This window comes from Rhinichthys klamathensis, unplaced genomic scaffold (genome assembly GCF_029890125.1).
Source record: "Rhinichthys klamathensis goyatoka isolate OS25496 unplaced genomic scaffold, OSU_Roscu_1.1 h1tg000249l_1, whole genome shotgun sequence".
In the NCBI taxonomy this organism is placed as follows: Eukaryota; Metazoa; Chordata; class Actinopteri; order Cypriniformes; family Leuciscidae; genus Rhinichthys; species Rhinichthys klamathensis.
In genome coordinates, this window is record NW_026606771.1 from 290,785 (window position 1) to 303,174 (window position 12,390).

A 12,390-nucleotide genomic window follows, 5' to 3' on the forward strand; every position below is an offset into this window, starting at 1 on the left:
CCCTCACACCTCCAGCTCTATTGGGGCTGGATGCCATGGTGCAGTCGTATCCAAGGCTTACCTGTGCCAGTTCGCTTTTCCTCCGATAACTCTGCTCCCAGCAGTTCTAGCAAGGGTCTCATGTCTAGTTTATTTATAGAGCCCTTTACAACTAATCTGTAGACCAAAGGAATGTACAGTCAGTAAAAATACAGATAGATAAAACAACATGAAACATCAAAGAAAAATGTAAAGGATAACAATAAGATATTATATAATATAATAAGATAATAAAATACAGCTTCCAAATATATACAATTAAAAGCCATAGAAAACAAATAATAATATAAATCAGAATAAATAATAATTTTTCAGCGAGATTTAAACATTTTAACGGAAGATACAGATCTAATGTCAGATGGAAGGGCATTCCACAACCTTGGGCCAACAGCAGAAAAAGCCTGATCCCCTTTAGTTTTCAGGCAGGTTTTGGGGATCAACAAAAAAAATACAGTTTACTGCTCTGAGTTCTCCTTGAATTAATGTGAATTATTTCATAATATAACCTGGGGGCATTCCATGGTCAGCTTTATAAACATATAGCAACACCTTATACTGAATCCAACATTTAACCGGGAGCCAAAACTGTTCCATTTTCTTTGTACCAGTAAGGAGTCTTGCGGCCGCATTCTGGACCAATTGCAATCTTGATAAGAGTCTGGCTTACTCCCGAATAAAGTGTATTACAGTAACCCAGGCAGGAGAAAATAAATGCATAAAGAACTGTCTTAAGATCAGCATCTGACATAAAAAATCATTTTTGCAATAATCCTTAACTGGTAAAGGCAGCTTTTCACCACATACTTGATCTGAGCATCAAATGTAAGTGCTGAATCAAAAATTACACCCAGATTTCTTATCTGAGACTACACATTTGGCAACCATGGACCTAGGTCATCTTTTAAATAACTATCAGACCCAATTGGCCCAACAATTATAACTTCAGATTTATTCCCCAACCCCACCTTTACAGGATGTTTGTGCTGCAACAGGCTGATCCTCTCCGCTGCGTCACATTTCCACGCCCCGGCTATGCCTGTGTATCTTCTTCAGACAAATTGAATTTGTCGATGTGCACTTCTGGCGTCTATTTATGAAAAATAATGACATTGAGTTGAGTAGTAATTGAAATTTAACACAAATAATAAGTAAAAATATAATTTGTTAGTCAAATACTTTTTTAGACAAAATGAACTGTTGGAGTTTTAGGTATTTATTTTGGAATAATTTAAGTGATATTCAGAGATTTTATTTAGATAGTATAGGTATTTTTTTATTGCAATATTTACAAAGATACATCACTGATTTCAGTTCTGAGCCCTCTTTGATCACTGCAGCTTCTTGTTGCTGATCTGAGGTCAGTGAGCATTGTGTATATTCAGCTGCAGCTGCTCACAGATAATTGGAGCTCTGAGGTTATTTTGATGGGAGGAGTGTGCAAACAAGCTCTCATACCACTCAAAGAAAGCTCAGTGACTCTCTAAATACCCCCAAAATGAACACTCGGATGCTTTGTGTATTTCATGTCATAATCCTCAGTGTTTATGAAATCCAGAGTAAATCTCACCCAAAGCCTTCATGTGGATACCCTCCATCCCAATGGTGCAGGTCTCTGGAGATCGCCATAGAATGTGGGGTAAGTCTGTTGAAAAGATTGATTTAAGTCTTGAAACTTAATTTTTTTTCTTCAACTTTAAATGATACAGACATTTCTGCAGCCCAATATCAGTTTTGGAACATGCAACATCTACAGAACATAATGTTGATGCATCTCAAGGCATGGTAATCTTTTTACTTAAAGATGTTTAAGGTGACTTACAATACAAAATTATTCATCTGTTTTAACTTGCAATATAATTGCTGGTATTTATATGCAGTTTGATGACTGTTTAGAATATTGACTTTTTTTATGCAATATGGCACAGAATAAACTGGTCTTATAAAGAACATGTGTTCAGCATCACTTTCAAAGACTTCTTTGTGCCTGTAAATTACTGTCATGCTTTTGAACAAACAGCTTCCAGTTAAATGGGCCACAAGGTTTCCCGGTTTGCATCATTTAATGAACCTCCTTATGTCTTAACTGTATATTCCCACTCAGTGTACAGTGTCAGAAGTTCATCCTGTAAATAATTAGTCTAAAAGGTGGGCTTTACAGAATACATACAGGTATGTGACAGGCTATGATCATAATTAATGACTTTCAAGCAGTGACATCGGTCATGTGACATTTTAAATGTGACCCATATGCATAAAACACTCTACTCTTTTCCACCATTGCATGTAATACTAAATTTAGTATAATTCCTTAATCAATGTATCATTCAGGCAAAGAGTGAATCAAGTATGCATTTATGACAAGTGTGTTTTATCTGACAGCATGTTGTGAAAACAAATTCTGAATGTTGTCCAACAGGGAACACTTTAGTGACATATTCCAAATTAAAATACACACATTTGCATGTTTACGGTTCTGTGATTGTGGTTAATGGCTACATGACATGCAGATAAACAAATAATTTATTTTATCACTTGTTTTTGGAAAATGTTTATTTTATTATTATTTTTTAAATCATTTAATTATTAATTAGGTTTTTATCAACTCAAGTAGCCCTGGGGGAAATCCCAGTTTGGGAAACCGTGAAATTGACTGATGTGAATCTGGGTAACAAGTGTGTGCTTTCAGGGGTTTAACTAACAAAATGCATGTAGTTTTATGACTTGATTCACACTAAAGTCACATTGCATGAGTGTAGCCTTGCCATACTGTGACAATGTGAAGATTTTTTTTCTTTAATGTTGCTACACCATGTTTCTTTTCCATTATTTTCCATGATTTGCAATGTATTGTTTGTGGTAGGTGCAGAAACAATGTATGGAACTGAACGCGACCCGGCCAGACCCAGTGGTTCCTCCCGTAGAGATCTCTCTCTACTACGAGAGCCTGTGTCCAGGATGCAGAGCGTTCCTAACAGAACATCTCTTCCCAACTTGGATTTTACTGAAAGATATAATGAATGTCAACCTGGTGCCTTTCGGCAATGCTAAGGTAAACATTTTGATGTTTCATAAGAGTGTGTGTGTGTTGTAATAAAGAAGATGTTGATGTTACTTGAATTTGATTATGATTGTTAACTTGACATTTTAGGAGCTTCCTGAAGAGAATTCCTTCTCATGTCAACATGGAGAACCAGAGTGCTATGCTAATATGGTTGAGGTGAGTTTGTGAGATAATACAGATGCCCCAAAACCTAGTGAGCTGCGACAAGCTTAGTAAAATGTTTGTTCAAGCTGGCAGAAATGCAAAAGAATTTTGAGTATTCAGTATAAACAGGGTTCCAGTTAAAAAGTCTTAAATTCAGTTTAATCAATGCTAAAGTCCTAAAAAGTTTTAAATATAAATTGTAGGACACAAGTTTTAATTATAATTTTTATCTGGTGTTAAATTTGGGGATGGAAAGCAGGAATTGCAATAAGGTCTAAAACTTAAATGCACTGTAAAGAAGTTGAGCTAACTTAAAAAAAAAAAAAAGCAACCTATCACATTCAACTTTTAAGTTAACTGAACTAATTTGCTCCAATTAAAGTCAACTTAAATAAGCTTGTTCATCTAATGAGCAACCGGTAGTCTTTTTAACTTAAAAAGTCTTGTCAAGGCAACTATAGAATGTTTAGCATTTAGCATTGCAAGCAGTTACAGTCCTTGTTTTTCATCTCCATGTTTGATTTTCAAAGATAACTTCATGACACGACATAAATCAAGCCATTAAATGCAAAGCAATGATCATTTTTTACCACAATGATCATTATGTTACCACATAATTTTGTCAAGCTGCAATGCGTGCTGGGAACTGGCACAGCATTGTTCAATGTAACATTGTTTGTTCAGATAACTCAATTTGGAAAGTTGGGACAATGTTGGGACAATTTTTGGACAAAAACTTGGTCAACAAAACAACTTTTGTTAGCAACATGTTTAGAGTATTCTTAGTTCACAAAAGATAATAAACTGACTCCTACTAAATCTTTGGTCAAGTTATTTTTTACTTAATAGAAAATTAATTTTTTACCCCAAATAGAAAAATATTTTGCTGATAGCTAATGTATCCAACTGGCAAAACTTATACATTGAAAAATGTTGTGGCAGATCCTAGCATGCATTGAAGCTTGAAAAAAATATGTGGTATTAAAAAAGATCATTGCTTTGCATTTACTGGCTTATGCTAGTGCTGTTATTATCACTGTTATTTAGCTGTCATATGGTTCAAAGTTCAAAAACTTACTGAATTACAATTGTTGATCATCACCATGTTTGAGATTTGTGTGTTGGGGTATTATATGTGCATCTCATTGCAACTTTTGTATGAAATATATTTGCCCAGGTAGAAATGTTTGCCTCTAGTTTTAAGAGGCAAACAATGTTCATGTCATGAAGTTGTCTTTGAAAAAATAAACATGGAGATGAAAAATAAGGATTGTAGCTGCTTGCATTGCTAAATGCTAAATGTTCTATAGCTTTTAAGTTAAAAATACTACTTGTTACTCACTAGATGAACAAAAGGTTTCAAGTTGGCTCAACTGGAGCAAATTAGTTTAGTATATTTTATCTTAACTTTTTGATTGAGCAGCTAGATGTAGTAAAGACATTTAATAATAAGAGTCCTGATGTATTTCAGCTTTTCAATAATTAAAAGTCCTGCATTATGCATAATTTATTTTATTAATTGGTATTTTGTTACATAATAAACTGTATCAGGCATATAATTCAACATAAAATCGTGTAGCTTCTCTCTGGCGCCAGACGTGTGTGTGTGTGTGTGTGTGTGTGTGTGTGTGTGTGTGTGTGTGTGTGCGCGCGCAGGTCTTAAGTCTTAAATTAAGCAGATACCTCGTATTTCACTATTAATACCATGTATTTAACTGATTAAAATAGTTTGGTCTAATAAAAAATAATTTTTTAATAAAAATGAATACAACTATTTTACCCAAATTTGTGTGTTTTGTGTATTATCATGTTTGGAGTATTGTGTTCTTATCTTAGCAACATGCTAACATCAATGATACTCCCTGTGAAGGCAGCAGACACAGCAAGGCTTGTTTGTGAATAAATAAAGATTTCAAAGTTACACAATACCCCATGCTTATTTCTTCTCTTTTTCATAGGCATGTGTTTTATATTCAGCCAGTCATGCAGCATTTCCTGTCATTTACTGCATGGAGTCGTCAGCAGATGTACTCAAATCTGCCAAGCCTGTAAGCATCTCTGAGCCAACATTACTGTCCCTCATTACAGCAATCTCTTTGAACAACGGAGAGGCATTTTAAATTGGTCTCTCTCTCTCTATATATATACACTCACCTAAAGGATTATTAGGAACACCATACTAATACTGTGTTTGACCCCCTTTCGCCTTCAGAACTGCCTTAATTCTACGTGGCATTGATTCAACAAGGTGCTGAAAGCATTCTTTAGAAATGTTGGCCCATATTGATAGGATAGCATCTTGCAGTTGATGGAGATTTGTGGGATGCACATCCAGGGCACGAAGCTCCCGTTCCACCACATCCCAAAGATGCTCTATTGGGTTGAGATCTGGTGACTGTGGGGGCCATTTCAGTACAGTGAACTCATTGTCATGTTCAAGAAACCAATTTGAAATGATTCGAGGTTTGTGACATGGTGCGTTATCCTGCTGGAAGTAGCCATCAGAGGATGGGTACATGGTGGCCATAAAGGGATGGACATGGTCAGAAACAATGCTCAGGTAGGCGTGGCATTTCAACGATGCCCAATTGGCACTAAGGGGCCTAAAGTGTGCCAAGAAAACATCCCCCACACCATTACACCACCACCACCAGCCTGCACAGTGGTAACAAGGCATGATGGATCCATGTTCTCATTCTGTTTACGCCAAATTCCGACTCTACCATCTGAATGTCTCAACAGAAATCGAGACTCATCAGACCAGGCAACATTTTTACAGTCTTCAACTGTCCAATTTTGGTGAGCTCTTGCAAATTGTAGCCTCTTTTTCCTATTTGTAGTGGAGATGAGTGGTACCCGGTGAGGTCTTCTGCTGTTGTATCCCATCCGCCTCAAGGTTGTGCGTGTTGTGGCTTCACAAATGCTTTGCTGCATACCTCGGTTGTAACGAGTGGTTATTTCAGTCAAAGTTGCTCTTCTATCAGCTTGAATCAGTCGGCCCATTCTCCTCTGACCTCTAGCATCAACAAGACATTTTCGCCCACAGGACTGCCGCATACTGGATGTTTTTCCCTTTTCACTCCCTTTTCTTTGTAAACCCTAGAAATGGTTGTGCGTGGAAATCCCAGTAACTGAGCAGATTGTGAAATACTCAGACCGGCCCGTCTGGCACCAACAACCATGCCATGCTCAAAATTGCTTAAATCACCTTTCTTTCCCATTCTGACATTCAGTTTGGAGTTCAGGAGATTGTCTTGACCAGGACCACACCCCTAAATGCAATGAAGCAACTGCCATGTGATTGGTTGATTAGATAATTGCATTAATGAGAAATTGAACAGGTGTTCCTAATAATCCTTTAGGTGAGTGTGTATATATATATATATATATATATATTATTGTGGCCAGCCTAAGGCACACCTGTGCAATAATCATGCTGTCTAATCAGGATCTTGATATGCCACACCTGTGAGGTGGATGGATTATCTCGGCAAAGGAGAAGTGCTTACTAACAGAGATCTAGACGGATTTGTGAACAATATTTGAGAGAAATAGGCCTTTTGTGTACATAGAAAAACTCTTAGATCTTTGAGTTCAGCTCATGAAAAATGGGGGCAAAAACAAAAGTGTTGCGTTTATAATTTTGTTCAGTGTGTAGGCCATATATATATATATATATATATATATATATTCTTTTTCCTGCCAGTGTTTGCAGCTCTATGCACCATTTGTTAAATGGGGGACAATAGAGTCCTGTACCAGAGGAGAGCTTGGACGCAGTTTGATGCATCAGAATGGAGTGAAGACGCAAGCGCTTAAACCTGCACATACCCATGTGCCCTGGATCACCTTCAATGGGGTGAGGCCTTCTAGAGCAGAGCATTTGCACTAATCTTTGTAATAAAAGACACTAATGTGTCGAGTTGAGTTTTTTATTTCTAAATGTGTTTTCTTCCTCAGGAATATACTAGTGAATGGGAAGATAAGGCTATGTCCACTCTCTTCAACCTTGTATGCAGCTTGTACAAAGTATGCTAATGTGTCTTTTCACATTTACTATTTATGATTGCTGAAGTACTTCACATGCTCACCAACAAGACTTAATTAAAAACCTTGTGTACTTCTCTTACAGGGAATCATGCCACCAGTCTGCACTGGAGCTCTGAAAAAACTGGACCGAAGCTTTTGCTAGTGGAAGGGAGGCGTGTTACACAATACAGATTTATACAGTATATGATGCTCTTTGCTGTTTGTGGTAAAATAAAATAAAATATTATAATATTGACAGTCTTAACCATATCTGAAGTCACACCTTTTTTCATTTTTTTGGTAGAATATGATCTATCTCTAAAGGCATGTAGACATTTATTTAACTCTGAGGCTCAGCTCAGCTCAGCACATTCCTAGTGGGCCATTCATTTCCAATATTTTCAATTACTGCAACATGCCTCTTTTCACCAGCAGAGGACAGCGTCAGATAATTTTATTCCTGAACAAATAAAAGGCCTTCAAAAGCCTGTGTCCAAAGAAAAACGAAATGGAAGGCTTAACCTTGTATTTCTGTGACAAAAATAATACAATTAATCTTGGTTAACAGATATTAGTTAGTGCTTTTAGGCTGCAGAAACTTATTGATTAAAAACAAATTATATAATACTTTTTTTTTTTTTTTTTAAACTGTCTAAAAAAATATGTTAGGCTACTTTTATTGGACATGGTACTTGAGGTAGCTACTTAAAGTTGGTACTGATAACAATAAACTTTTACATTTATGATATTTGTTAATAGTGTTTACTGTATTTGCAGATTATTTCGAGCTTCTGCTAGAAAAAAAAAGTGCAGTATATTATAATTATTTTTTAAATATTATAAAATATATTATTACCAATCAAATGTTCCATAGAATTTAAACAATGTAATAATTTAAGGCAGAAACAATGTGCTCATTGAAGTATTGAATATGTGTTTGTAGCATTGGTGGTTGATTCAGAGTTGATTCAGAGTTTGCGCCATCTGAAGTCCTCACAGGAGTTGGCGGCGTCTCTTCACAGGTGTTGGGTCATCCAAAGTTTTTACGGAATAGGCTGGATCCAAACTGGAGCTGACATATACTCTCTAGTTACCTCAGGATGGGCATCCCGAGATAAAACAGAAAAGCAAAAAATTAAGAAAATAATTAGTGTAGCTGCTATTCATAACATTAAGCAAGGATAATCATGTGCATTTTATCTGATATAACTGGAGTATAAGGTTATGAGATGCATTATATGAATGCTTGGCTAAAGAGATGCGTCATTAATCTAGATTTAAACTGGGAGAGTGAGTCTCAGCCCTGAACATTATCAGGAAGGCTATTCCAGAGTTTAGGAGCCAAATGTGAAAACGCTCTCCCTCCTTTAGTGGACTTAGATATTCTAGGTACTACCAAAAGAGTTGTGTGACCTTAAAGAGCATGATGGATAGTAGGGCGAAAGAAGATTGGTAAAATACACAGGAGCAAAACCATTTAGGGCCTTATAGGTCAGTACAGTGGCGTAACGAGCCAACACTGGCCCCTTATGCAGGATTATCAAGGCGGGCCCCCCTACTACAACACGTGATGACGCAATGTCCACGAGCAGGCTAACATGAATAGGACAGGATAGGATCATAGAGACACAGGTAGCATATAAGAGATGAGATGACTGACAAAATCAGGAGTAGCCTACGCGCAAAAAAACACACAAAAAAAACACTGCTGGTGACGGCGCACCTTGACACATTGTTACTCACTGCTATGACTACACACACATAGGCCTAGGTCCGAATACATAAAAAAGATGTTCACTTACATTATAGCGGCATTTTACGGGTTTCCTCTGTGCAAAGTTGTCGAATTAAATCCTTAAGATCTAGATGGCGCGCACAGGCATTCTCAATTGACAGTATGGCAATTCGCTCCACTCTCTTGCTCAATCTCGATCTCCCCCTCCTGTGTCATCTTTTTAAACAAGCTTCCTATTTTTGGTCATTTATTCATTAATTTGTCAAATTCCTCTTTTCGTTTGCGCTTTTGAAAGCCACTTTTGTGTTTGTAATTTGCCGACTCCATATCTGTCTCGAGTTTTTTTTTTACTGTTTTGCACGCAATACTCATGTTCACCCGGGGATTCCCCAGTCCCAATTCAAAACAAATTACACCAAAATCCATCATTGTTCGTTTCAAACATGTATTTAATGAACAGTAAAATATGTTGTTGTCATTATTTATTCAAATAAATTCGCGAAAAATTAAAATGCGATCAGACTAAAAGTAGTAAAATGCGATAGGGGGCCCCGCCCCCGGCTGTCAATCAATATCTTCCAGTCACGCGGGCCCCTGATTGGTCCGGGCCCGTAAGCAACCGCGTACCCTGCTTACCGATAGTTACGCCTGTGGGTCAGTAGAAATACTTTGTAATTGATATGGAACTTAATAGGTAATCCGTTTAGAGATGATAAATTAGCGCTTCAGACAATATCTGACTCGGGTGCAAAACCAATAAAAACTTCCAGTTCAGTTGGGGGGTGGGGCATTCAAACCACGCTCGTGTTTTGAGCAGCATCGCTAACGTTTCAATATTTTAGTGAATATAAGTGAGCTAGGCTCATATTCTGATTTTTTATTAACAAAGTTCGGGAGGAGCACGTTCAGATAATTAACACGGGTGGAGAGCACTCAGCAATCAATGATAAGAGGTGTATATAGATTCAGCAGTCTCACCTCAATCCATTGACAGTTTTGCAGCAGTTTAGCAGCATCTTGGTTCGCCGTTCTGCTACCATGTCGCATCGTCAAAATTCTTCATCTGACGAAGAAACAAACATCCCCAGCGATCCGCCTTCGCATTCCACCGCCCCCAGGACCATTCCTCCTACGCCGGACATCGCACCTGAGCCCCAGGTTTCTTTTTCGAGCGGCCGCATGCCTGCCCGAACAGCCCTGCGCTCGCCAAGATGTCGAGGCCAGTCTTCGCCGCCCCCAGCAAGACTTCCATCTTCCTCTCCGGCCTCCTCCTACCACTCGGCCATCCCGACGAATCCCACCTATCGGGAAGTGGACAGTAGCAGGATTGAGGCAAGCGCTGGGTAATTCGGTTGTACAGGCTTTGCGAAAAATGAACAAAGCGGAGCTGTATGATCTGTACGTTACCTTATAGTCAGCCAACCTCTCTCAAAAAGTCTGCACCAACTCCCAAGTCGGCTCAGAGGCAGAGCAAAGCCCGCAGGGCCCAAAAATCGCCTCCCCAGACACCACCGTCGTCCTCCTGCACAAGATCCGGCTCGCTTCGCCCATCGAGCCGCAGCAACAGGCCTTCAGCGAGCCTGGGCCGCGCCCCAGATTCTGCCATGGCAGGTCTACGCCCACCTCTTGACGAGGCCCAGCCCTTCACCACTGCTTCTGCAGCAGCCGGGCCCAGCGGCCTCCCCACAGCCTCTCAGTTCTATACTCCCACTGTTTATAACCCTTTTTCTTTTCAGTGGCCTCCAGCTCCAGTCGCAGACCCTAGCGCGAGGCAATCGCCGCTAGCAACACAGGCCCATCCATTTCATCAGTCTAACCCAACAGGTTACAACCCCACCCACATCCAGTGGCCTGCAGCTCCAGTAGCTCAAACAAGCGCGAGCCCGCCTCCACTTGCAGCACAAGCCCACACTTCATACTACCATCCTTAATTTCCTTCCTATCCTCCAACTAACTTTCCCTTCCAAGCCACAGCATGTAATCCAAGCGTGAGGCCGTCGCCGACATTCGCAGCCCCGGCTTATACCCTTCCCGGCTCTCTCATTCAAACTAAACCACCACAACATGCTCTCTTCACAGCAACACCAATGCCCGTTCCGTCCAATGCCGTCGCCATGAAACCACCACCAGTGTCTCAAAGCATCCGCACTAAGATCCTTTCAGGTGCGGATGTAGACCTTTCCTCTCTTCTCTCTCTGCTCCCCGCAGCCGATCCAGACCGCCAAATAGATTGTGGTGATTTCTCCGTTACCCTGAAAAACACAAACACACACTCATCCCGTGTTCTTTCATTTTCCGAATTTTCAATTGCCTTTTCCCGTTTCACTGAAATGATCTGTTCAGCTTTCCCTCACAGGCGGCGCGAACTGAATGATTATCTAGCAATCATAGCCGAGCTCGCGCTGTCCTATGGGGAGGGTACTTCTACACGTACCATAAACTTTTTTCATCCAAAAGTGCCGTGCGAGTCGCACAGTGGAACCAGTGCACATACTGGGGCGCACTCGACCCAGATCTCCACAGCAGGGTGTTTTTAGGCTGCAAAAACATTTCTTGCGCGGTCTGCAGGTCAGTGACGCACTCAACTGCATCGTGCCCGCAGGTTAACCCTTCCTCTCTTCCCTGCCCGGGAACAAGCACTGCTAAATCCACCAGCTACGTGCCTCGTGCATCAACCACCAGCGCAAATCAGGACTTTGAAAGGAAAGTCTCTTCTTTCGACGAAAGCAGACAGCCCTGTAATCATATTAACTCGGGTAAAAATATAACAGATCGCGCTGCCGGTTCATGCACCTCTGTAGATTCTGTGGCGGAGCTCATGCCCGCATTGTATGTCCTGCATAAATTCCATTTATAAATCTGTGAATAAAAAATCTAAAAATTATTTGGCGACTCCAGTAAATAATCACCCGGACGCTGAATTTACTCATTATCTGCTTTCAGGCCTAAAAAGCGGCTTTAAACCCAGCCTAGAATGCCCGCTCTCCCAAAACATCATATGTAATAATCTTCAATCCGCCCTCATAGAACCTGAAGTTGTAGCCAATTTGATCAAAAAAGAAGTCGAGTCAGGCTTCATGATCGGCCCGTTTGACAATCCTCCATTTAATCTGTTTCGTATCAGTCCCATTGGAGTGGCTACAAGAAAATTCTCGGGTAAAAAATGCCTAATAATCGACCTGTCAGCCCCGCACAATTCCCCGTTCCCAAACATAAACAGCTTGATCCCTCTCAACGAATTTTCTCTTAAATACTACGACATAGATCAGGCAATCGATATGATCAAAATCGCAGGTCGGGGTGCTTGGCTTGCCAAAATTGACATTACATCTGCTTTCAAAGTAATGCCTATCCATCCAGATTCATGGAACCTATTCGGAGT

The 12,390-nt window shown here is 39.8% G+C and overlaps 1 protein-coding gene across 1 annotated transcript; it reads left to right on the top strand.

The window, feature by feature from the left end:
* The first annotated feature begins 1,432 nt into the window (after positions 1-1,432).
* On the top strand, positions 1,433-7,509 carry ifi30b (IFI30 lysosomal thiol reductase b). The gene is made up of 7 exons (XM_056266487.1): positions 1,433-1,675; positions 2,900-3,088; positions 3,188-3,256; positions 5,203-5,292; positions 6,951-7,103; positions 7,205-7,273; positions 7,377-7,509. Exons 1-7 carry the CDS (start codon positions 1,535-1,537, stop codon positions 7,434-7,436), a joined length of 771 nt encoding a protein of 256 aa, XP_056122462.1. The 5' UTR covers positions 1,433-1,534; the 3' UTR covers positions 7,437-7,509.
* Positions 7,510-12,390: the final 4,881 nt, after the last annotated feature.